Raw genomic sequence first — 26,232 nt, 5'->3', positions numbered from 1 at the left:
ACCAGAGTAGGAGTCTGAACTTTGCTTCATTATAGTCTCATTTCTGGAACATTAGCAATCTATGTATATATACCTTGCATGGAATCATTCATTCATTCAACATGGATTTTTTTCAAACCCCTAGCATATCTGGTCCCTAAAGACCAAGTAAAAACAAAACATGTTATCTCTGTCCCTAAAGAGCTTATAGTCTTTTTTTGTGTGTGTCTTTTTAGGGCTGTACCTGCAAGCACATGGACGTTCCCAGGCTAAGGGTCGAATAGGAGCTGTAGTCACCAGCCACAGCCACAACCACAGTAAGGCTGGATCCAAGCCGCGCTGACAACCTACACCGTAGCTGATGGCAACACCAGATCCTTCACCCACTAAGCAAGGCCAGGGATGGAATCCACATCTTCGCTGCATAGCCCCCCCACACACGCACCCCCCACCCCAGGCAACACTTAACTTGGAAGGGAGTGTGGGTCTGTGCTATAAATAGTAGTCACAAAGATGTGCGGTTTACTCTTGAGGACACGTGCGCCCTCTCCAGGCCCACTGGCCCAGACTAGCTTGGGTACAGCAAGCAGCAGGCCAGATGCCACCTCCCTGTTAGCAAGAAGAGACAGCAAACACCCTAGGGTAGAATCACACAGGGATCGCCAAGGTGGATGCTATCAGACTCAGGAACAGCCACCATGATGGCACACGGTGACAAGTGACAGCCCTGTCCATGGTTGACATTCCTCTTGAGAATGAATGCAGGATAACTAGACTCAGCATGTCTGCAAGTTACCTGTGTACCTACAGTGTCTTAGAGAGGCTTTAATTATAATAAGTTATTTTAACAAGGTTAATCAGTAAATTAAAAAGTTACCAATATGGAAAAAGTCACATACGCATTCTATCTCCTCTTACCATACAGATTTTCATAATGAATACGTATATTTGTTTTAAAAATATTGATCCTACTTATGATGTATTAAGGGAGCTTAATGTCTAGGAGGCAACTAAGGCAAATATTCTTAGAAGTGTTTTATGGAAATGGGGGAAGATCCCATTCCCACTAAAGCTAAGTAACCTGCTTTGTGGAAAGTCAGTGGTACCAAAGGGATCACAGCCCTTTACAGTTCATACACATCCACTGTTTGATCAGAAAGCCTACAGTTTCTAAATGCTGTCTATTGTATTTACCATGCCTAACAAATGGATTTAACAGTCTTTTAATTATGTTAGACACAGTTACATAGCTTCCTTGTGGAACCTAAGTTTTACAGGTCTTGATTTCAGACAAAGGACCTTTGCAACTCGTGCGGCATCAAAGCGACTTCCCAGTGGTCAGAAATGATTGAGTCTTATGTTCACAGTGGCACTATTTACAATGGCCAAGACATGGAAACAGCCTAAATGTCCATTGACAGATGAATGGCTAAAAGAGGACGTGGGTCATATATACAATGGAATACTACTCAGCCACAAAAAAGAATGAACTAATGTCACTAGGAACAGCAAGGATGGACCTAGAGATTGTCATACGAAGCAGAGTCAGTCAGACTGAGAATGACATATACCATGTAATAGCACTTATATGTGCAATTGAAAATACAACACAAATCAAGATATCTAGGAAACAAAACCAGACTCACAAAGAGAGGAGACTTGGGGTTGTCAAAGGGGAGGGTGGAGAAGTGGGGAAGGGAAGGATTGGGAGTTTGGGATTAGCAGAGGCAAACTACTACATGTACAATGGATAAGCAACAAAGTCCTACTGGAGGGCACAGGGAACTGTATTCAATATCCTAGGATAAACCAGAATGGAAAAGAATATGAAAAATGTATGTGTGTGTGCACATATATAATGTATGTACATACATTACATACATGCAAAATATGTATGTATACATACATTAAAATGTATGTGTGTATATATGTGTATATATATATAACTGAATCTTGCTGTACAGCAGAAGTTAACACACTGTAAATCAACTATACTTCAATACATTTTTTTTAATAAGAAATGATCAAGTCTTCAATTCTAAGCAGAACCAAGCATCATAATATGATTCACCTTGAGATGTGGTAGAAGGAGTCCCTGGCGCCCACCAAGTGCTCCGTACTGTTATCTCAACCCTTAGGAACATATGGTGAGAACTGAGCAACGGCACCGCCACTCTTTACAATTAACACAGTAAAAGCTCCAAAAATATTAGTTCTTTTCAGGCTAGCTCAACTATAGCTTGTGCCCGAAAAATCTCCTTGAAATTTATCTCTTTCTGTATCTACACTTCCCCCATGTGTTTTCTGAGAAATCAGAGAGATGGGAAAAGACCTCACTCTGATTGGAGAAATCTGACATCTTTAACAAATGGGGAGAAGCAAAGCCAATCCACAAAATGAGCATCTACAGAGGGGAGAGGAGCCGGGCTGAACTGTCATTTCCCAAGAAGTACTTACCTCCGAAAGTTTTTCTTTGCACAAAGGACAATGTGGGGCATGGTCCAGACAGCGCTCGAGGCATTTTAGGCAGAAGGTGTGTCCACATGGCGTGGTGACAGGCTCAAAGAGCAACCTGGAGGAAACATCTATCTGGGTTTTCAGCAAGAAAGGTCCACAAGAGATTTTCAAGTAACCGACTGACTGTATCGTAAGAAGTCTAGAAATCACCTATATATGCATTTTCCATTGATATCTTCCTTATCAAAATTTTAGAAAATAAATCAATTGTTATTGAGGTAGATGTAATTTCTCTGACAGTGAAAAGCCTATTACGTTTAAGACACAAAATTCAGGAAGGCTGCATTTGTCAGAGTTGCAGAGATTGTGTCCTCTTACCTCATGCAGAGGGCACACTCGAAGTCAGCCACATCTATCGGGAGCTCTGCACCTTCTCCTGGGTTACAGCTCGCGTCCCTCTGCGGTGAGGAATCTGCCTCTGAAAAAAAGTCAAATGCTCTCATCAGCATGCGCACATCTGGGTAACAGCACGAGCATGCAGTACCTATATTTCCTCTGGATAAGGTGTTACACCAAGGTGACATCACCCTCGGCAGGACAGCGGTCCCTCCACATCCCTGGTTCCAGGACCCCCACAGATACCAAGATCCCTGATTCTGGAATCCCTTCTATAAAATGGTAGAGTGTTTGCATAAAACCTAAGCACCCCCTCCCAGGGATACTGAGGGCGGGTTCCAGACCACTGCAATCAAGTGAATATTAAAATAAATAGAGTCATACACATCTTTCTGGTTTCTCAGTGCATATAAAACTTATGTTTATGCTATACTGTAATCCCTTAAGTGTGCAACAGTGTTACATCTTAAAAACGGTGTAGGTATTAAATAAAGCTCATTCTCTTACTTAAAATTGCTAACCACCTTTGGACAACACAGGTATGCCACAAACTCTCAATTTGCAAAAAAAAAAAAAAAAACACAGTATCTACAAAGCTCAATAAAGTGAAATGCAATACATGAGGGTTGCTTGGACTTGAAAATGTGTTTTTAAATATAAGAAATTATGTTTCCTGAAAACAAAAAGAGAGAGAAAAGGAGAAAATGGTAGAGGCACAACACATAAGGTTAAGAATTTAAAGGCATCTTGCTTTCTGCCTTAATGTAAATACCTAATACCTGTAAATGCTATGTAAATAGTTGCAAATCCAATATAAATGCTATATTGCTACACAGGGCCAAATCAAGTTTTGCTTCTCCGCACTTTCTGGATTTTTTTTTTCTCCCAAATATTTTTGATCTGTGTTTGGTTGAATTCGGGGATACGGAACCTGTGGATACTGAGGGCTGACTGTATATAGTCATAATTTATCTTCACAGTAAGCATGCATAAACATCACAGTATACCTCAATTTTCTCTGATGCTTCTAACTATGATGTTCCTTGAAGGATTAGCCATTTAAACAGGTTTATAATCTTAGAGGTGATATACTTACTGCATTACTGATCTTAAACTACCTGTGTAGAATTGTTAAAAAGCATACTGAATAGGGAGTTCCCCAGTGGCCTAGCAGTTAAGGATTGGGCATTGTCACTGCTGGGGCTCAGATTCAACCCCTGGCCCAGGAACTTTTGCACACCATGGGCATGGTCCCCCAAAAAGTGTAATGAATATCAGCCAGCATTCTATCACTCAAGGGTTACACACTTCATGACAAAATAGCTCACTGACCTCTTTTAGGGATTTTTCCAGACACGTTCAGGTCACGAGCATCCTCCAAGTTATTTGGAAACTGTCTCTTTAAGCCAGTGCTGGGTGCCACTGGAAGGATACTTTCTAACACTTCCTTATCTTCTTCACAGTGCAGGCCCAGTATAAAATATAAAACTGAAGAATGGGTACTTCTGAAAACATCAGATTTCTCAGGTGGATTCTGGTTGAGTAGGAAAAAGAATTCGGAATACTAAAGAAATCATAGCATGACAGAAAAAAATTCAAGAAGCAGCCTTCCTTAGGAATCTTTGGAAAATCAGAGGGTTTATACTCTTCCTTCAGAATTGGTTTCATCCACTAACTTCTGAGATGAACTTTACACTTTTCATGGTAAAATACAGGATAATTTCTGCCTGAAACAGATCAACTGAACATCAACCTCCATAGATGCAAATCATCCCTCTGCTTTCTCTTCTCCAAGACAAATTGACTTCAAGTTTCCCAGTGTTTTGGGTTGTTTGGAGATGTTCTAAAAGTTTCTTTCAGGGAGTTCTCATCGTGGCTCAGTGGTAATGAACCCAACTAGCATCCATGAGGATGTGAGTTTGAACCCTGGCCTCGATTATTGGGTTAAGGATCTGGCATTGCCGTGAGCTGTGGTCTTAGGTCCCGAGTGGCTGGGGCTGTGGTGTAGGCTGGCAGCCGTAGCTCCACTTCGACCCCTAGCCTGGGAACTTCCACATGCTGCAGGAGTGGTCCTAAAAAGACAAAAAAAGGTTTCTTTCAATCTTCAGTAATTTTCATTACTTCCAGGGAGTTCCCGTCGTGGCTCAGTGGTTAACGAATCCCACGAGGAACCATGAGGATGCAGGTTCAATCCCTGGCCTTGCTCAGTGGGTTAAGGATCCGGTGTTGCCATGAGCTGTGGTGTAGGTTGCAGACACGACTCGGATCCCGCATTGCCGTGGCTGTGGGGTAGGCCGGCAGCTACAGCTCCGATTAGACCCCTAGCCTGGGAACCTACATTTGCCGCAGGAGTGGCCCTAGAAAAGGCAAAAAGACCAAAAAAAAAAAAAATTTCTTCCGTTAAAAGTTTCAACCCTCAGACTGAGAAGCCAGAACTGGCCTTGAGAAGTACTTCTGGCTAACATCATGCCACTGTGAGAATAACCTGCAACTGTTCAAAATTAAGGAATGACACAAGGCTTCATCAAGATAACATGGACAGACACATGCACTTCCTACCTTAGAACTCCCTGCACTGCCCCCTTCCTCCGGGGGAGGCTGGCTGTCTAAATGGCCGTGACATTGAGCCTTTAACACGGTGTTCAATATTCTGCTCTGGGTGGCAGATGGTAAATTCTGAGGCCCGTTTTCAGAAGCTGGGAAAAACACCTCACATATGACCTATAAAATTACCAAGAATAAAAACATCTATGTTAAAACACTTTTGGAAAATATATACCTTAAAGATTCAGAGGAAACTTGGGGGCCGAAAAGACCTAAGATATTGACAAGAATAATCACTATATTCCAACTGCTGATTTTTTTTAAAGAAAATATAGTTTTAGTAGGACTTTACAAAGCAATATCCTTTCTGTAAAAAAAGTATAAGACCACTCACATAACTGATTATACCCATTATTGTAGTGAGATAAACATTGCTCACGGCAAGAAATTCAACCTTAATTTAATTATTGAACTAAAATAAAAACACCTACTCAACCAACGGGACCTGTCAACACTGTAGTTTCTACTGCTTCCGTGAATACATTTCGTTTTTTTTAATGATTTTTATTTTTTCCATTATAGTTGGTTTATACAGTGTTTGGACAATGTTTTAAAATTCAAATGCTTCTGAAATCATAGTCAATATCTTAAGTATTTTAGCTCCCAGTCCCTGTCCATCTTAGTTTTATGTTACGAAATATGAGTATTATAGTTTCTTTCAGTCTTGCTCTTACACACATGCTACAGAAAAGCACCCCTAAACTCTGAAAGATAGGAGAGAGATGTGGGATTGCAGCAGGTCCTAGATTGAACCTAAGCTGTGAGCTCCATGAGATTAAGAGAGTTCTAGAGGGCTGCTTAATTTTACACCACAGCTCATGGCAACGCCGGATCCTTAAGAGCCAACTAGGAAGAACTTCAAAGGAAGAGAAGGTGAAGGAACATAACTCTGACTTCAAGAACCACGGACAAGATTTGGGTGGTGGTGGGAAGCAATTACCAATCACTCAAGGGCCCCGCCAAACCTCACGGACTCAGCTGAATCCAAGGGCTTAAGAGAGACAAAAAGGACTGACTGAGGAGTTCCCATTATGGCTCAGAGATTAAGAACCTGACTAGTATCCATAAAGATGTGGCTTAGACCCTTGGCCTCACTCAGTGGGTTAAGGATCCAGTGTTGCCACAAGCTGCAGTGTAGGTTGCAGATGCAGCTCAGATCCAGTGTTGCCATGGCTGTGGTGCAGGCTGGCAGCTGCAGCTTCGATTCAACCCCTAGACTGGTGAACTTCCATGTGTCGCAGGTGCAGTGCTAAAAAGGAAAGGGAGGGAGGAAGGACTGACTGAAAGCTAAACAAAGAACCTGCCCCCTGTTCTTTGCGTGGCAGTGGAGGGCACCAGGACCCACCACCTCTGCAGCAGTGAGGACCAGCATCTGGTCACCAGCAGGGATGTAAGCATCCTGGACACTGGCCCTGGGGGGTCAGCAGAGCTGCAGGAGGCTTCCATGGAGGGTACCATATTTCATGGGCATCAGGAGCTGGCACGGCTGGGGTGCCGTCTGTGGGAGAAGCTATCTATCATCCACAGAACGCCAGAGGGGAGAACATCCTGTCTGAAAAAGCACCAGACAGGCAAGAATCCACAAGACCTAAATTCTGGGACCTTCATTAATCTGCTTTATCTTTCTGAGCCCGGGCTGAATTTCTCGTGATGTTGTGGTAAGAATCTGTGGAGGTGAAATGTAAACTGGTACAGCCACTATGGAGAACAGTTTGGAGATACCTTAGAAATCTATACATAGAACTTCCATATGACCCCACAATCCCACTCTTGGGCGTCTATCCGGACAAAACTCTACTTAAAAGAGACACGTGCACCCGCATGTTCATTGCAGCACTATTCACAATAGCCAGGACATGGAAACAACCCAAATGTCCATCAACAGAGGATTGGATTCGGAAGATGTGGTATATATACACAATGGAATACTACTCAGCCATAAAAAAGAATGACATAATGCCATTTGCAGCAACATGGATGGAGCTAGAGAATCTCATACTGAGTGAAATGAGCCAGAAAGACAAAGACAAATACCATATGATATCACTCATAACTGGAATCTAATATCCAGCACAAATGAACATCTCCACAGAAAAGAAAATCATGGACTTGGAAAACAGACTTGTGGCTGCCTGATGGGAGGGGGAGGGAGTGGGAGGGATTGGAAGCTTGGGCTTTTCAGACACAGAATAGATTTACAAGGAGATCCTGCTGAGTAGCATTGAGAACTATGTCTAGATACTCATGTTGCAACAGAACAAAGGGTGGGGAAAAAAAGTGTAATGTATACATGTAAGGATAACTTGATCCCCTTGCTGTACAGTGGGAAAATAAAATAAAATAAAATAATAAAAAAAAAGAATCTGTGGAGGTGAGGCATGTTTTAAGATTCTCATGAAACGTGGGTGCGATGAGGCAGGCAGGAATAGTTAAAACAGCTGACACAAGATGGAATATTATTTTCACAAGTTGAAACAGCAGTCAAAACCAATGAGTGACAATTCAATGGGATTAACAAAGACCAGCAAACTGCACAAGGATAAAATACTGCTAGAAACTTCTCATTTAAAAAAAAAAAAAAAAAAGATCTGGGCTACTTTGGCTAAATACAGTGCTAATAGAACCCAACAGGGTGACTATATCAGGCTAAAAACAAACTGCCTGTGAACATGAAGGAAGGTAAAAGTTCACCACCTGTAACCTTTGGATGTGGGAGCTAAAATTCAAGCCATACTAGCAGGCATCCAGAGGAGAAAAGCTTATCACTCTGTTCTATGGGGAAAGGATGTTTGGTCCAAAGAACAGCTTAAAGCAAAAAAAAAAAAAAAAAAAACCGCTGTTCTCAAATATCTAAGGTGGTTTAAAATGAAGCAGGAAGAACAATTCATTTCCTCTTGCTCTAGAGACTAGAACTAGATAGTAGAGTGGAAATTACACAGTAAATGTACAAGTTGGCAATAAATTATGTTAATATAGGGAAACACTGACCTAAAACAAGAACGGTCATCAGAATCTAAAGCTACGATCACATGGGCTTTTTTATAGGATAGGTTCCTGTAGCAAGCGTCACTCAGGACCTCTCATAAGATTGGGTTAAAGATCTACAAAGAAGAGCAGGCATTTCTGCATCGTGTTGGTGAGGCTTTGCTAAAACTTTCAAATCAACCTCGGTAGCTCCAGTGATGTATACTGCATACATCGCAATGCCTTTTTGGGCTCCTACATAAACGACAATACCTGACTTACAAGTGCAAGGATAAATCACTTTGCCTCCCAGCCTCACAAACATGGGTCACTGTTTCAGCAGATTTGAGGTACATGAACCCTGTCTCATTCAACACTCCATGCTCACCGTGGATGCAAGCTACTGAACGCGTGAATTCCTCATCACCACTCTGTTTTAAATCACACCGTCAAGAATATTCAGAACCCCATTTCTTGTTTATGTGACATAACAGGAGCACCCCCACATGGACCCAAAGGCTGAAAACAAGACTGAAAGAAAAGAAAGTCACTGAAAGCAAACCAGACCTTCTGTGCCTCTTTCTTCACTGAGTGAGATTCAGGATTTAGAGCCAGGCAGTAGAGAAATGCCCGCAACACTTCTTTACTTCTCCCCAGTCCAGAAAGAGCCAGCGCCTTCACATGATGTCCCTGGATTCATCCAAAGACAAAGAGACATTTAAAATAGAAACCATGTGATTATAATACTTACATTCCAATAGCCCTAAAAATCATGAGACCTATTTCATTTTCATATGAAGTAGAATAAACACAAACCCACCAGACACAGCTCCAGCTCTACTGCCTGGGCAACCTACTAGCAAAACAATCTACTAGCAAAACACAGGAGTCCATACCTGGAATCTGAACCCAAAGCAGTTCCAAGGGACACGCTAAGGAAGAACTGGCTTTAACTGATTCCAGAACCACAGGTCCCCATCCTGTTCCTGTCTTCCAAGGAGCACAGAATCCCTTGCAGGTTGACAGAAGGGATGGAAATAACCACAGCACAAAGTGTAATACACAAAGGCCCACAAAAGAGAGGAACACCATGCAAGATGAATCAGTATCTTCCGATGAGTATCCAATCAGTATATTCTTTATGGATGCAACATTTTCTCCAATCATTATAAATACTGTGGCTTGTTTGACTAGTTCACGTATTGTGTTTCCAAGGGGGTCAGTTATTCTGGCCATTTCTTTTAGTCTGTTTAGTGCGTGCTGTTGAATTTTTTTTCCTATGTGCATCTACATTCACCAGAGATACTGGGCTATAATTTTCTTTTCTTGCAATGTCCTTATCCAGCTTCAGTATCAGGGCAATGCTATCCATGACTTTGGAAGTATTCCATCCTCCTAGAGCTTTGGAAGAGTTTGGTAAGGATTGGCATTAATTTAAATGACTGGTAGAATTCATTAGTGAAGCCACCTGGTTCTGGGATTCACTTTGCTGGGAGATTTTTTACCACTGGTTCAATCCCCTTGGTTTTTGTTGGTCTTGTCCAGATTTTCTATTACTTCACGATTCAGACTTGGTAAGTTGTATGTTTCTAGGAACTTATTCATTTCTTTTAAATTATCTAATTTGTTGGTTTATAAATGTTCAAAGTAGTTGCTTTGAACCTTTGTATTTTTGTGGTATCAAATGTCTCTTCTTTTACTTACAATTTTCTTTGAGTCATCTTTTTTTCTGAGTCCAGCTAAGGGTTTTCAATTGTACCTTTTCAAGAAACCAAATCTTAGTTTTGTTGAACTTTTTATTTTTGCTTTTTAGAACTGCACCAGAGGCATATAGAGGTTCCCAGGCTAGGGGTCAAATCAGAGCTACAGCTGCTGGCCTACACCATGGCCATAGCCACACGAGATCTGAGCTATGTCTGAGACCTACACCATAGCTCACAGCAATGCTGGATCCTTAACCCACTGAGCGGGGTCAGGGATTGAACCTGCATCTTCAAGGATACTAGTCTGAGTTGTTTCCACTGCACCACAATGGCAACTCCAGTCTTATCGATCTTTTATGTTGTCTTTCTTGGCTCTATTTAATCCTGCTCTAATCTTTATTATTTCCCTCCCTCTGCTACCTCTGGGCTTACTTTGTTCTTCACCTTCTTGAGATTTAAGTTTATTTTAGATCTTCCCCGTTAGAACTGCTTTTGCCACATTCCATCAGTTTCGGTATGCTGTGTTTCTATTTTCATTTTGTCTCAGGATATGTTTGATTTTCCTTTCTATTTCTTCTTTGACTCACTGGTTGTTCAAAAGCCCGGATGTTTAATTCCTATATAGTTGTAACTTTTCAAGCTTTCCTCCAGTTAATTCTAGTTTCATAACAGTATGTTTAGAAAAGATGCTTGACAAAATTCCAGTCTTCTTAAATCTATTAAGACTTGTTTTGTGGTCTAGCATGTGACCCTGGAGAAAGTTCTGTGTGCACCTCAGCAGAACATATATTTTGCTGCTGTTTGATGGAATGTTGTGTATGTGTCTGTTAGATCCATTTGCCTCAACAGGACATGATTTCCTTATTGATTTTCCATCTGGATGACCTGGCTTCAAAGGGCCATATAAACCCATTTTCCACCTAGCTGGGTGGGGGTGCAGGGCACTATCCCTGTGCAGATCTGCCAGCTGAGTTCAACACTGGCAAAGACAGTGCACAGCCTCAGCCGCCAAGGCTATCAGCACCTGTGGGTGTCCGCAATGGCAGCAGGAGCTAGGGCTCCTCCTATTCTTCTTTTCTATCTGTGGGAGGATGCCTCTGGGGTACCAGGCCTAGGGCACTTGCATTCAGAGCATCAGCAGAGCTGGAATCATGGGCTTAGTGGCCGGCACAACTACCAGGCCACATGGCCCAGGACATAGGCTCACTTGCTGTGATGGAGTCAGTATCTGAGGTACAAGTGTATACACATCACCCATGGAACCAGGGTAGGTATCCCTGCAGTGATTTAAGTGGCGGTGGGGGTAAGACACAGCAGTAGCACAGCCCAAGGATGATGAGGAACACAAACGTCCCAAGTGAGGACACATGAGGAAGGGGACAGGGTACAAAGCAGTAGCTGTATGGTCTGGTGACAGAGGGTCAAAGCCCCAATAGAGGATCCAGGGGGCAGGGCACAGAGCAGCAGCGTCATGGCCCTGTGATGACAGAGGAGTAGATGCATGGTCCCTAAGTCCCTCCAGGGCCCAAGGGGAAGGGCGGAGCACAGAGGCAGCTCTGGTCTCCATAGGTGGTGGGGTCCTATGGCACCCTAATCCTGGTCAGCAGGGCACAACAGCACCTCGGGCTCTGGAGGGTGGGCCTCACCCTAGCAAGAGCTCCAGCACTGGAAATGAGACTGTGGGTCAGGATGCTGAGCAGCTCCATCACTGGGTACAGGACTAGTGAAGGTTGTCAGGGTCCAAAGGCTACAAAAGTCCACAGTGGTGACCAGGATTGCTGGGTTCCTCCTGGTCTCCTTTCCCATGGGGGAAAATCCCTCTGAGGGTAAATTTTTACAGATATTTATTTATTTTTTTACCTTTTAGGGCCACACCTGAAGCATATGGAAGTTCCAAGGCTAGGAGTCAAATCAGAGCTTTGCAGCTTGCAGCAAAGCCAGATCTTTAACCCAGTGAGCAAGGTCAAGAATAGAACCCACATCCTCATGGATATTAGTCGGGTTCTTAACCTGCTGAGCTACAACAGGGACCTCCTTTTTTTATAGATTTTTAAATCTGGGTCTTTCAGAAAAGAAACACATGAACTTGAAGAACAGACTTGTGGTTGTCAAGGGGAAGGGGAGGGAGTGGGATGGACTGGAAGTCTGGCGTTAAGAGGTGCAAACTATTGCCTTTGGAGTGGATAAGGAATGAGTTCCTGCTGTGTAGCACAGGGAACTATATCTAATCACTTGTGATGGAACATGATGGAGGATAATGTGAGAAAAACAGTGTATTTATACATATATGTGTGTGTGTGTGTGTGAGAGAGAGAGAGACTGGGTCACTTTGCTGTACAGTGGACAATTGCTAGAGCACTGTAAACCAACTATAATGGAAACAATAAAAATTATTAAAAAATTATTAAAATGCAAAAAAAAAGTCTTGCTCTGGTCTGGTCTGACAGTCTCTGCCTTCTGATTGGCATATTTATACATAACTGTCAATGTGGCGGTATTATTTACTCCTATTATACTATTTGTCTGTCTCATTTGCTTTTTCCCCCACTCCTTTCTTGCCTTCTTTTGTGCTAATCAATATTTTTTATTATTCCATTTTAATTCCCCTACTGGCTTTCTTATATATCTCTTTGTACTGTTTTTAGTGGAGGTTTTAGGGGATTACAATATGCCTCAAAGTTATCCAATTCTGAAGTTCCCATTGTGATGAAGCGGAAATGAACCCAACTAGCATCCATAAGGATGTGGGCTGGATCCCTGGCCTCACTCAGTGGGCTAAGGATCCAGCGTTGCCGTGGGCTGTGGTGTAGGTTGCAGACACAGCTCGGATTCTGAGTTGCTGTGGCTGTGGTGTAAGCTGGCAACTATAGCTCTGATTTGAACCCTAGCCTGGGAACCTCCACATGCTGAGGCCAAAAAAAAAAAAAAAAAATCCAATTCTACTTAGTTAATATTTAATCACTTCAAGTTAAATTATAAAAACTGTGACAGTACATTGTTTGTATTTATTTTGCTTTAGGTTCCTTAAGCTTCTTAGACCTGAAATTGATATTTACCATTATTTTTAGAAAATTTCAGCCATTATTTCTTCAAGTTTTTTTCTGTCATTTGCTATCTTCTCCTGGGATTTCAATTACACATATATTGTACCATAGGTTTCTAAGATTCTTTTCATTTTTCTTTAATTTCATGTTTCTGTCTTTGGCTTGTGTAATTTCTTTCACTCTATCCTCAGTTTGGTGATTCTTTAACAACTTTTTATTCCAGCATTTGCATTTTTCAGTTCTAGTATTTCCATTTTTTTATAGTTTCAATTTCCCTGTTGGGATTGTCTGTTAATTCAAAGATAGGATATTCTCCTTCAACTCTTTGGACATAATTTCATTCAATTCTATACTTATTTATAATAGCTGCTTCAAAGACTTTTTCTGCTTTGCAGGACTGCAACCTCACTCAGAGACCATTTTTATTGACCAACTTTTATCCTGAGTAAAATTTCTTTTTCTTTGCATGTCGGGTTGACCCTTGACATTGTACCACTAGCCATGTAACTTTGTAATAATCATGTCTATCTTTTGTCACAAACACAGTGCCAGATTTTGAGCTCAAAGATCAGCACCATGGAGAAGAATCTAAGAATCTAGCTTCAGAGGGCAAGGCAGGTCTACTGTCAGTCAGAAATACTGGATTTGTAATTCATAACTATTAAGGTTCAAGGATTATGGAGAGAAATTAGCTGAAAAGAATAACAGATCAAGGAATTGGAGAAAAAGCACCAGAAATATGGGTAGGAAATTATTTTTAGTGAAGCATGTAAGCGACAAAAGTAATTTCTGGTGGTCTAATAAATTAATATCTGGTGGTCTAATAAATTAATTTCTGGTGGTCTATTAGAATGAACCCATTAGAATGAACCCATTCTCTGGTTCATCCCCAAGCCCAACTTAACACTCAATCTAATTTGAAAACATTTTGTTTTAAAGGATGAGTTGTTGGATGGATGGATGGAAGGAAGGAAGGCGGGAAAGTAGAATATATCCATCTTGTCTATTAACCTGCATTAATGTCTCCTCAGTGTTTCTAAACAAAGATGATTAAAAAGTAATACAGTAGAAGAAAAAAATATTTTTAAATTATGAGCTAAGAGAGAATGCTACAGGTGTTAATCTCATCATGAGTTCTTTAAAACCTCTTCAGGGGTTTAAAATTAAAAGATTGATGAAAAAAAGCTACAACTTTTATTCTCTGACTTACCTATCTTCAAGGACAACTGAAATGATCACTAACAGGTTAGCAACCCAAGTATTACTTCTTTCCAGCCAAGATCCAGAGACTAAGCTTATTCGAAATACATACAAGGGAGTTCCTGTTGTGGCACAGTGGAAATGAATCCGACTAGGTTGTATGTTCGATCCCTGGCCTCCCTCAGTGGGTTAAGGATCCGGTGTTGCCATGAGCTGTGGTGTAAGTCGAAGACGTGGCTTGTATCCTGAGTTGCTGTGGCTGTGATGTAGGCCGGCGGCTACAGCTCCGATTAGACGCCTAGCCTGGGAACCTCCATATGCCATGAGTGCAGCCCTGAAAGGCAAAAAAAAAAAAAAAAGGACGGAACAGTCACCCTTTACTCACACCTCTCCATGCACCATGCAGACTAAGGTTCAATGGCTCATCACGATATTAAGTGATCTTCCCACTTAAACTGACATTTCCAATATTTTCTCTTTCTTCATTCACAAATTTATGAAATTCCATTACTTTGTTTACATATTTGTTCAGAGCACAAGGAATATCATTCAGTCAATCATCTACTAAGAATAACCTAAATTAGTGTTTCTTATCTAGATACCGTTGGAAATTTGGTCTTTTAAACTGAATTTGTTTATTATGAAAGGTATTGCCACATTTAGACCATAATTTGAGGGAAATGTACATTCTCCATGGGTACCTAATCACAAATATCCTAATTTATTCTTCAGAAAATCCCATAAATACACATTTCTTATTTCTAAATTCAACACCACCAATACCTTAGGTAAAAGGGGTTCATTCTGACAAACTGTACTGGCATCCTGTAGAGCCTGTTCATAGCTCTTCATGGTTAAATACAACTCTGCTCGCAGCAGCAATAACGAACTATCATCAGGAGCTGAAAGACATGAGGCATGGAAATAAATAAAAATGACTGCATTTTTAAAAATTATCCTTAAGTCATTAAAGATAGTAAATGAAAAAACAAAGATAAAAATAAACAATGCCTCCTCCGATCATATGTAGGAGTTGAGTAGTTTGGTAAATATATTTTATATAGCTTCTCTCGGGAAATTAGAAAGATTTCAAAATGCACGCACACACCAAAGAAAGTACACACACACACACACGCCACAACATAATTTCCATTGAGTAGATGCTGAATCATCTTAATGTTCTCACTAGGTATGTTAACCAACTTAGAATAATTTTCTTGAAAGGATGCAGCAAAACGCATGCTTAAAAACAGAAAAGTAAAACATAATTTATTGTTCCACACAACTGTGTGGACCCAGATTTAAGACTCTAATTATACCTGTAATATGTTAAGTGGGAAAAGAAGGAAAACATCTTCCTTTTCCTTACAATCCTCAAACCTAGGAGATCTTGAGAATTACTCATATGCTACTAAGGACGTAAGTCCAGCTACACAGAAGCTGAGAGACACCCACCATGCATGGCTGATACTGTATGAAGTCACTGATGAGGCAGAGTGCCATGGAAACAGGACAAAGCCAGAACTCATGAGAGCAGAATCGTAATAGCTTTTTTTTTTTTTTTTTAATGCTGCTGGACATGGTTCACTCTGTCCATATTCATGGTAGGATCTCTGAAACAGGCCTGAAGTGTTCACTTGAGTTGATCAAGAAATATTCTGGGGGCGTTCCCATCCTGGCTTAGTGGTAACGAACCCAACTAGCATCCAAGAAGACTCAGGTTTGATCCCTGGCCTCAGTAAGTGGGCTAAGGATCCAGTATTGCTGTGAGCTGTGGTGTAGCTCACAAACGCGGCTCAGATCCCATATTGCCGTGGGTGTGGTGTAGGCCAGCAGCTACAACTCTGATTAGACCCCTAGCCTGGGAACTTCCATACGCCACATGCGAGTCCCTAAAAAGCAAAAAAAGAAAAAAAAAGAAAAAGAAAAAAGAAAAAAAGAAAAAAATCTGGGTACCCAAGAGTTTTCTCATCTCTCTCTCATCTCTCTATACTCATTTTAGCTTATTCCATATCCTTGATCTTGACTTTTTCTCAGAGTAATCACTTGGTACTTTACAAATGTTACTACATCTCTTCTTAGTTTACATAGGAAGCTGAGCAAATGTGCATAAAAGAACTCACGCAGAAAAAAAAATTGTAGCAAGACAGGGGGAGCAGGCCATACTTATAAATGTGTAATAAATGTGCTACAAATGTGTAATAGAGAGAAGGGGTGACAAGGAATGAAGTGGGAGAAGGGGAAAGGAAGAGCAGGAATGGAGAGCCAAACCAAAAAAAAAAAAAAATGAATTTTTTTAAGTCCCTGACTGGCTAGAGCAGAGAGCAACAACTTTTTTTCTGTAAAGCTATTTTAGGCTTTGCAGAGCAAGAGGTAAACTGGAGGATATAATGCAGGTATTTACATAACAAAGAAAATAAATTTTCACAACCGTTTTTGATGAAATTCAAAGCATTGTAAATTAGTGTTTTTTTGGTAATACGGTCTAATTAGAAGAATGGAATTATTTTGGAGAAGATAGCATTTTCCTCAATTTGGGTTCAGAGGTAAGTGTTCCCTGTCATCAAAATCAATCGAAAAGGTTCACCTGCTGATCCGTGATGAGATTTTACACATTCATCTTTGAAAACGCACATGCGTACTATGCCATACTGATGTCAATCCTCATGCTTATGGTTTTAAAATGAGCATTCCACTGCCTGGAAAGTATTTGTAAGATTCTATGAGATTCTGCTCATGATATGCGCCTTTGTAGTATGTCAATCTACACTAAACAGAACTGCAGATTTATCATTTCCAATTGAATATAAGGTGAAAGTGCCTCACATGCATTGTGAAATGCAGAAATCTTCTCTGGAGATTTTTGGAAATCTAAAAAAAAAATAAAATGCAGCTGGACCTATAGTTTCAGCTTGGGAAACACTCCAATTCCGGGTGAGAATGGAAATCTCCCATCTTGTTCCCACTTTGCTAAAGCTGATTCTCTCTGAATCATCTGAACAATCACATCATATGGGAACAATTAGTCTGGACTCTTGCAGGCTGATATCTGTACTGTGTTGTCTTTTAACTCTCAAATTGCAACAACAATGGTGACAGTGGACATTTTTGGATTCTCAAATTTTAAAAAAAAAAAATCTAATGTTTTAACAATGAAGTGAGTTGACTATCATTTTCTGAAAGAGAGTATCAAATTAGGTAAATTGCCTCCTACTCCTAGAGTTTTCTAGAGTGCACTGTAACAAGCGGGCATTGAAGATTATGGAATGTTCTTTCCGCATCTGAGAGATTACATGGAGTACATCTCCTCCCTGCTAGAGTAAATCACACTGAAAGACTGGTCTAAGATTGAATTACCTTGACATTCCCTGGATAATCCTTCCTTCTTAGCCTTAATTCATTGCATTGCTGGATTCAAAGTACTAAATTTAAAGTTTTGGCATCTTTGTACATACGTAAGATCAGCCTCTAATTTTTTCCCTGTACAAGCCTGACTTGATTGTAGTATCAAGATTACACTCATCTTATAAAATGAGATGGAATTCTTCCCAATTTTTTTATGATCTAAAATAAGGTGAGAATTAATCTTCCTTGAAAGTCTGATAGAACTTGCTTGGCTATAGTGCCTTTTTTTCAGAAAAAAAAAAATCTCTGAGTTCAATTTCTTTTATGGTTACCGGTCCATGTCAGGCTTTTACTTCTTCTTGATCATTTTGGAAAATTTACCATTTCCTTAAAATTGTCCATTGTGTACTGGTTTTAAAATCTGCTCCATTTTTTATATCTACAATTTTGTTTTTCTTCCTTCCTGACACTACTTTGCTTTGTGTTTTTCTTCACCACACTTGCCATATGTGTCTGTTTTACTAGTTTTATAATAAATGAGCTTCTGACTTGCTAACAAGCTCAATATTTCCTGGGTCACTAATTTTTCTGTTTCTTCACTATTTCTCTGCTTATACTTTGTGTTAGTTCAATTGATGTTGAGTTTCCTGAGTGAAAAACACATTTCTATGCATTTAAACTCTAAATGCATTTAAAACTCTACTCCTCACACTCTAAAGGCTTTTATTGAAGTCCAAAAGCAATAAAATTCACTTCCCATCCAGACACTGAATGAGTCAAAACTGTTTTCTTTGCTGGCTTGGAGCATTTCGCAATGCACTTATGAAGCCGGCACTTCATAATTTAATCTTAACATCTTAAATCTCATCACATTTTCTAAGCATTAAGCCTTAAGCTTAATAAAACTAAAAGTTTACTGAGCAATTGCTCAAAATTAAATGGAAGCAGACAAGCAACTTAACATTCTTTGTGTGGAGAAGGTATTTGGAATAAAAAGTTTCTTCCAAAAAAATTAACACAAAAAGTCTACAGCGTTTTCCAATGAACCCCTGTACAGGCAAAACAGTTAAAAGAAGACAGCCTGAGAACAGGCTTTTTGAGAAAGAGAAGAGAGCAGAATTTGCACTTAGGGTTGATCAAAGAGCTGTTCTCCTCCAATCGCAACCCAAGGTCATTGTGGTGCTGAGAACTGAGGTCACTGCTGGATGGTCTGAAAAATGAGTGGGCAGTGAGGAGAAGGGGAGCTTTGCCTAAGTGTTACTTTCTAAGGGCTGAATGAAATGACACAAAGCAATGACAACTGGATAAAGTTTCCAGTGAATAGGAGTTATAAATAAATGGCAATCTGCTCATGGGTTATCTGTTCTAATCAACACAAGATTTACAAGGTCAAGTCCATAACTCTTACATTTACCTCCTGAACTTTCACCTATGTTCACACCCACAGAAGCACCGGTGTGATCATTTCCAGGATTTAAGATGGTTCTCTTGGGCTCTGACTCAGTTAGGACACCTCTCTGAAGGGTCACTGCCATTCTGACCTCTTTGACTACACATTACTTTAGCCTGCTTTTTAAAACTCCTTGTGCACATAGTTATATAAATGGAACGGACCCTTGTATCTTTTCCTCAGTATCATTTCTTGAGACTCATCCATACTGTTGTAGGTCTTGGTGATCCTTTCAAAGACTAACTTCTGTGTACTGTTACACTGATTTGATTGACTTATTCTACCTGGGGACTCTTTCTCAAACGTTTCTGGCACCTATAAATAAAGCAGACACATCCTTATATGTGTCCGTGGGTGGACATGGCATTCATAGCTCTTGTTTGGTATATACTCAGAAGTGGAAACACTGTGTCAAGAGGTTGTATACATGCTTAATTTGCTGCCCACTCCCCCAATACTTAACTAGTACGAACTGCCACTTCCATCAGCAATTGAAGAGTTCCAATCCCTTCAATTGCTTGCCCAAACTAGGTACGGTCAGTCTTTTTCATTTTAACTATTCCGGTAGGTGTGTAGTAATAGCTTATCTTAGTTTGAATTTGCATTTGATCACTAAATAAGCTAGGCACTCTTTCATACATTGAGTGCCCAGTTTGAGATGTAATTGTATAAAGCATCTGCTCAAGTTTTTGCCTATTATTTACACAGAACACCTTTTTTGGTTTTGAACCATAGGTATTCTTTTTTTTTTTTTTTTTTTTTTTTTGCTTTTTAGGGCCATTCTCACAGTATATGGAGATTCCCAGGCTAGGGGTCAAAGCAGAGTTACGGCTGCCAGCCTATACCACAGCCACAGCAATGTGGGATCTGAGCCGCATCTGCGACCTACACCACAGGTCACGGCATTGCCAGATCCTTAACTCACTGAGCAAGGCCAGGGATCAAACCTGCAACCTCATGTGAACCACAGGCATTCTTTAGATATTCTGGATTTGCATTCATAGTAAGATATGTATTACAAATAGACATCACCTTTTCACTCTTTTGGGGGTCTCTAAGGAATAGAAGTTCTTCATTCTGATTAAATTATATTTATTTTTCTTTTATGGTTATCCTTTTTGTATCTTATTTAAGAAATAACTGCCTATCCCAAGTTCATGTTTTCCTATGATCCTTTTAGATATCTAATTCTAATTCCAATCTATGAGATGAGGTAAGTATCCAGATTCACTCTTTTCCATATGAAAAAGTGAATGGCTTAGATTATTTAAAATACTTTTTTCCTGGAGTTCCCATTGTGGTGCAGCGGAAATGAATCCTACTAGGAACCATGAGGTTACAGGTTCGATCTTTGGCCTCACTCCATGGGTTAGGGATCCGACATTGCCATGAGCTGTGGTGTAGGTCGCAGATGCAGCTCAGATGTGGTGTTGCTGTGGCTCTGGCCTAGGCCGGCAGCTGTAGCTCCGATTAGACCCCTAGCCTGGGAATCTCCATATGCTTTGGGTACGGCCCTAAAAAGACAAAAGACCAAAAAAAAAAAAAAATTAAAAATTAAAATAAAATAAAATACTTTTTTCCCCACTGAATTCCACTGGCGTATCCGTAGTAAATCAAGAGTCAGTTTCTGCATGTCTGTCCTTGGGCCAGTACAACTCTGTCCTATAACCACTGCAACATTATAGTAAGTTAGCCTTTATACTGTAAAACTCTCCAGTTCTGTTATTCTTCTTCAATGCCGGCTTCGCCAGTCATTAATTTCCACCAAAACCATTGGCTGAGATTTTGATTGAAAAGGCACTGAATCTAGAGCTCGATCTGCAAAAAACAGACATCTTATTGATACTGAAATTTGCAATCCATGAAAAAATAACATCTTTGCACTCATTTAAGTCTACTTTAATTTCTCCCAGAAACGTTTTGTATTTTCAGTGCAGACGTCTTGAACATCCTTTAGATATTTCAGGATTTATTCCAAGAAATCTTCTGTTCCATAAATGGGTTATTTTAAAGTTTTACCTTCAGTGTTCCCACTGTGGCACAGCGGGTTAAGGAGGTGGCATTGCCACAGCTGTGGCTCAGGTTCAGTCCCTGGCCTGGGAGCTTCCATATGCTGTGGGAGCAGCCAAATAAATAAAAATCTGTTTTCTATTTGTTTTTTCTAGGTATACATAATTATCATTGCTCTTTCTGTATTAACCTAATATTCAACAATCTTGATAATTCACTTATAATTTATAATAGTCCAAATTTTATCCTGGAATTTCTATGTATTCCAACACGTAATCTATAGATAATAACTTTTATTTTTCTAAACTTGATGCCCTTTTATTTTCTCCTCATTGCACTAGGTACAATGTTGGGTGACAGTGATGACACTGAATACTTTTGTCACCTACTGAATGGGGAAACATTCAATATTTAATTAGAATAGTTTCTATAGATATTCTTTAACATACTAAGAAAGTTGCCTTTCATTCCTAGTTTCCTGAGAAATTTTAATATGGATCTCATGATCTTTCTCATTTATTATGTACATGTGATGAATTACACTGGTTGATTTATAATAATTAAGCAAAATAACATTCTACTAGTTCATGGGCTTTTTTTTTTTTTTTTTTGTCTTTCAGGGCCACAACCGAAGCATATGGAGGTTCCCAGGCTAGGAGTCTAATCAGAACTATAGCCACTAGCCTACACCACAGCCACAGCAACTTGGGATCCAAGCCACATCTGCCACCTACACCACAACTCACAACAATGCCAGATCCTTAACCCACTAAGTGAAGCCAGGGACTAAACCCACAACCTCATGGATCCTAGTTGGGTTTGATAGCCGCTGAGCCACGAGGGAAACTCCATTCTACTTGTTCATAATGTGTTGTTCTTTAAGCCTATCACTGGATTCAATTTGCTAATATTTCGTTGAGGACTTTATTTATTGCTTTTTAGGGCCGCACCCGCAGCATATGGAGGTTCCCAGGCTAGGGGTCAAATCAGGGCTACAGCTGCCAGCCTACACCACAGCCATAGGATTGGAGCCGTGTCTATAACCTACAGCACAGCTCATGGCAAAGTCGGATCTTTAACCAACTGACCAAGGCCAGGGATTCAACCCACATCCTCATGGTTGCTATTCAGGCTCATTATCACTGAACCACAATGGGAACTTCCTGTTGATGATTTTATATCAATGCTCATAAGAAGCATCAGACTGTATTTTTCTTTTCTTACAACTGATGTTCCATCTCACCTTTATTTCCTCCTTTCTACTTTCTTTGGATTCAATATGATTTTCTTCCTCTAATATCTTAAAAGAGAAGCCTGGAGGTCACTAATTTTCAACTTTCCTTTTGTAGTACAGAATTTAAATCAAGAAATTGACCTCTGGGAGTTCCCATTGTGGCTCAGAATGTTAAGAATGTGACACAGGGGCGTTTTCTGGAGTTCCCAGTGGGCTCAGTGGTAATGAACCTGACTAGTATCCATGAGGATGCGGGTTTGATCCCTGGCCTCGCTCAGTGTGTTAAAGATCTGGCATTGCCATGAGCTGTGGTGTAGGTTGAAGAGGCAGCCCAGATCTGGCGTTGCTGTGGCACATAGGCTGGCGGCTGCAGCTCCAACTCAACCTCTAACCTGGGAACTTCCATATGCTGCAGGTGTGGCCCTAAAAAGAAAAAAAGAAGATTTCTCTCTAGACACTGTTGCGATGGCTTCCCATAGTTTTTCCTACTGGTATACATCAGAGATACTGTGGGCTCAGTTCTAGACCACAGCAATAAAGCAAGTCACACAAATGTTTTGGTTTCCAGAGCACATAAAGTTATGTTTACACTACGTTGTAGTCTACTAGGTATACAATAGCATCATGTCTAAAAAACAATGTGTATACCTTAGTTTAAAAATACTGTTTTTCTAAAAAATGCTAATCATCATCTGGGCCTTAAGCAAATCAATCTTTTCTGCTAGTAGACGGTCCTGCCTGTCTCAATGTTGACAGCTGCCAGCTGCTCAGAGTGGTGGTTGTTGAAGGGCAGGGGAGACCTGTGGCAATTTCCTAAAATAAGCAAACAACGAAGTTTGCCACGGTGATTGGCTCTTCCTTTCACAATTTCTCTGTAGATGCCATGCTGTTTGATAGCACTGTATTCACAGTAGACAATCTTTCAAAATTGAAGTCTCAAACCCTGCTGCTGCTTTATCAACTAAGTTTACATAATATTCTAAGCCCTTTGTTGCCATTTCAACAATTTTTTTTTTTTTTGCTTTTTGAGGGGTGCACCCTCAGCATATGGAATTTCCCTGGCTAAGGGTCCAATTGGAGCTGCAGCCGCTGGCCTATGCCACAGCCACAGCAATGTGAGGTCCAAGCAGCATCTGCAATCTACACCACAGTTCACAGCAATGCCGGATCCCCAACCCACTGAACAAGGCCAGGGATCGAACCCCCATCTTCATGGATACTAGTCGGATTCGTTTCCGCTGTGCCACAACGGGAACTCCCCTGTTTTAACAATCTTCATAGCATCTTCGCCAGGAGTAGATTCTATCTCAAGAAACCACTTCCTTTGCCCATCCATAAGCAGCAACTCATCAGTGAGTTTTATCCTGAGATTACGGCAATTCAGTCACATCTTTAGACTTCACTTTTAATTCTGGTTCTCTTGCTGCCAACATGTACAGTTACTTCCTCCACTGAAGTCTTGCACTCTTCAAAGTCATCTACAAGGGTTGGAATCAACTTCTAAACTCATGTTAATACGGATATCCAGACCTCTTCTCATGTTCTTAATAGCATCTAGAACACTGAATCCTTTTAGGAGGTTTTCAATTCCCTTTGCTCAGCTCCATCAGAGGAATCACTGTATCTGGCTTCTAGAGCCTTATGAAATGCATTTCTTTTCTTTTTTTATTTTATTACTTATTTATTTATTTGGTCTTTTTGCCATTTTCTTGGGCCGCTCCCACAGCATATGGAGGTTCCCAGGCTAGGGGTCTAATCAGAGCTGTAGCCATCGGCCTACACCACAGCCACAGCAACGCAGGATCCAAGCCACATCTGCGACCTACACCACAGCTCACGGCAACGCCGGATCCTTAACCCACTGAGCAAGGCCAGGGATCGAACCTGCAACCTCATGGTTCCTAGTCAGGTTCGTTAACCACTAAGCCACTACGAGAACTCCTGAAATATATTTCTTAAATAATACATACACATCTTGTGTCAAAACCAGCAAATTCAGAAATCACCTTCTTTTCACACATGCTTCTCCACCCCAAACTGTCAACACAGCATGCTAATTCAGAATCAAACGCCATGACCAGGGCTTAAGTTTGGACTTCTTTAAATTACATATTCCTAACAGGTGGTGGTTGGGTGGAGGTGGCAAGGTAAAGAGAGCACCTGGTGCTGGTCACAGACTTTAGTTTAAAAAAAAAAAAAAACACTTTAAAAATAATCTGCACCTACCAGTTAGTATATAACCATCTGAAAAAGTAATTACACGTAATATCATCTCATGGCCTTTGAGAGAGAAAGGAGGTCATTACCAGAGAGCAAAGAATAGGCACATCCTTCCTGGATTCACCAGCTAAATTCCCAAAACAAATCCTGCTCCGTCACAAGGCTCTCTGGGTCCCTGCCCGAGGGTGTTAGCTATTTGCCGTTACCTGCTGGACGTGAGAAAATACCTGGCCATCGCCCCACTACTCTACAGCTGAGATGAGGCGAAAGCCAATCTTAGCCTTACTGGGCGGCTCAGGAAAGCCCCGGGGGTCCTGGAAAAGACAGACCAAGGGTGTACCTGGCCCCTACTCTCACTCTCACCACCTCCAAAAAGCCAGAGCCCCAACGCCTGAACCAAGCTCTCCCACCGCGGTCCTACCGCTCCATAGATGCCCGGGCAGGCGGCCCAGCCCCCGCGCCCACTTACCCAGGTCCAGGGCCTGGTGGCACCTGAGTAGCGCGGCTTCCGGCTGCTGCTGGCGCTGCAGGCTCCGCGCCTGGCCCGCCAGCCTGCGGGCCCGGCACTCTGCGGGGAAGCACTTCTCCAGGAGGCTGCTCAGCACCACGTTGACCCGGCGCGCGGGCAGCCTTCCCGGCCCAGGCTCCGCGCAGCGCCTGCACACGGTAAGCCCGCACGGCAGCGTCACCGGCTTGTACAGCAGCCGCTGGCAGCGCGGGCAGCCCAGCAGGTCCAGGGGCGAAGCGGGAGCCGAGGCCGACGGCCTCCAGCCTGGTGCCTCCTCGGAGGCATCGCCGGGCTTCCCGGCCGGCTGCTGCCTCTCGCGCGGGCCCAGGGCGCGCGCCAGGCCGCCCGCCAGCTCCCCCAGCTCGTCGGGCCGCAGCACCCCGAGCCGCCCGGCGCCGCGGAACGCGCCCAGTGCCTCGGGGAGGCGGCCGGCGCGGGCCAGCGCGTCTCCCAGCCGCAGGCACAGGCCGCGATCAGGCTGCGCGAGGCCGGCCAGAGCGGATCGGAAGAGCTCGGCCGCGGTCTCGTACTCGCCGGCGCGGAAGGCCTCGTCGCCCTTCTCCACCCGCTGGGTCAGCGGCTCCCCGCCGTCGCAGCCGCGACACGGGGGCGGGGGAGGAGGCGGCGGGACCGGCTCGGGGCTCATGACCGCGGGGCTGCGGCGACTAGGCCAGGAGGGAAGAGCGGAGGACGCAGAACACTCTGCAGCTGGGAACCGCCGCCTCCGCCGAGGGCCACGCGCGTCTGGGGGCGGTGCGCTCGGGGCCGCTAAACCACTGCCGGGGGCGGGCGCAGGGTGGGGCCGCGTCCCTCGCCCGGCGTGGGCGGGCGCAGCGGAGCCCAAGCCCCGCGCTCGCTTCGCTCCACTCGCTTAGGTAGTCGGGCGACTTAAGGGAACGCGGCGACCCCTCCCCGCTCGGCGTCTCCCTCAAACCCTCCCCTCCTCGCCCCGGACAGCCCCGCGCGTGTGCGTGCGCGCTCGTCTCCACGCGTCTTGGGCTGGCAGGGTCTCTGCCTGGCGCCCCGCCGCGCCCGGAACAGTTGCCCTCTGCCGGCCCGACGCCCAGCTCCCCACACCGCGCATCGCACATCGCGGACCAGCCTGGTTCCCAGGCCTG

The 26,232-nt window shown here is 42.4% G+C and overlaps 1 protein-coding gene across 1 annotated transcript in view; it reads right to left on the bottom strand.

Annotated features, from left to right (window-relative positions):
* Positions 1-25,844, bottom strand: part of LONRF2 (LON peptidase N-terminal domain and ring finger 2) — a 40,070-nt gene extending 14,226 nt beyond the window's left edge. Inside the window, exons 1-7 of the mRNA XM_047781423.1 lie at positions 25,076-25,844; positions 15,131-15,249; positions 8,968-9,090; positions 5,392-5,553; positions 4,165-4,366; positions 2,815-2,914; positions 2,437-2,551 (exon numbers count right to left, since the gene is read on the bottom strand). Of these exons, the coding sequence (XP_047637379.1) occupies positions 2,437-2,551; positions 2,815-2,914; positions 4,165-4,366; positions 5,392-5,553; positions 8,968-9,090; positions 15,131-15,249; positions 25,076-25,760 (1,506 nt within the window). The 5' untranslated portion in view covers positions 25,761-25,844. The remainder of the gene's footprint in view (positions 1-2,436; positions 2,552-2,814; positions 2,915-4,164; positions 4,367-5,391; positions 5,554-8,967; positions 9,091-15,130; positions 15,250-25,075) is intronic.
* Between the last annotated feature and the right edge of the window lie 388 nt (positions 25,845-26,232).

The sequence above is a fragment of the Phacochoerus africanus genome, chromosome 5 (assembly GCF_016906955.1).
Source record: "Phacochoerus africanus isolate WHEZ1 chromosome 5, ROS_Pafr_v1, whole genome shotgun sequence".
In the NCBI taxonomy this organism is placed as follows: Eukaryota; Metazoa; Chordata; class Mammalia; order Artiodactyla; family Suidae; genus Phacochoerus; species Phacochoerus africanus.
This window is presented reverse-complemented; position numbering and strand designations above follow the sequence as displayed.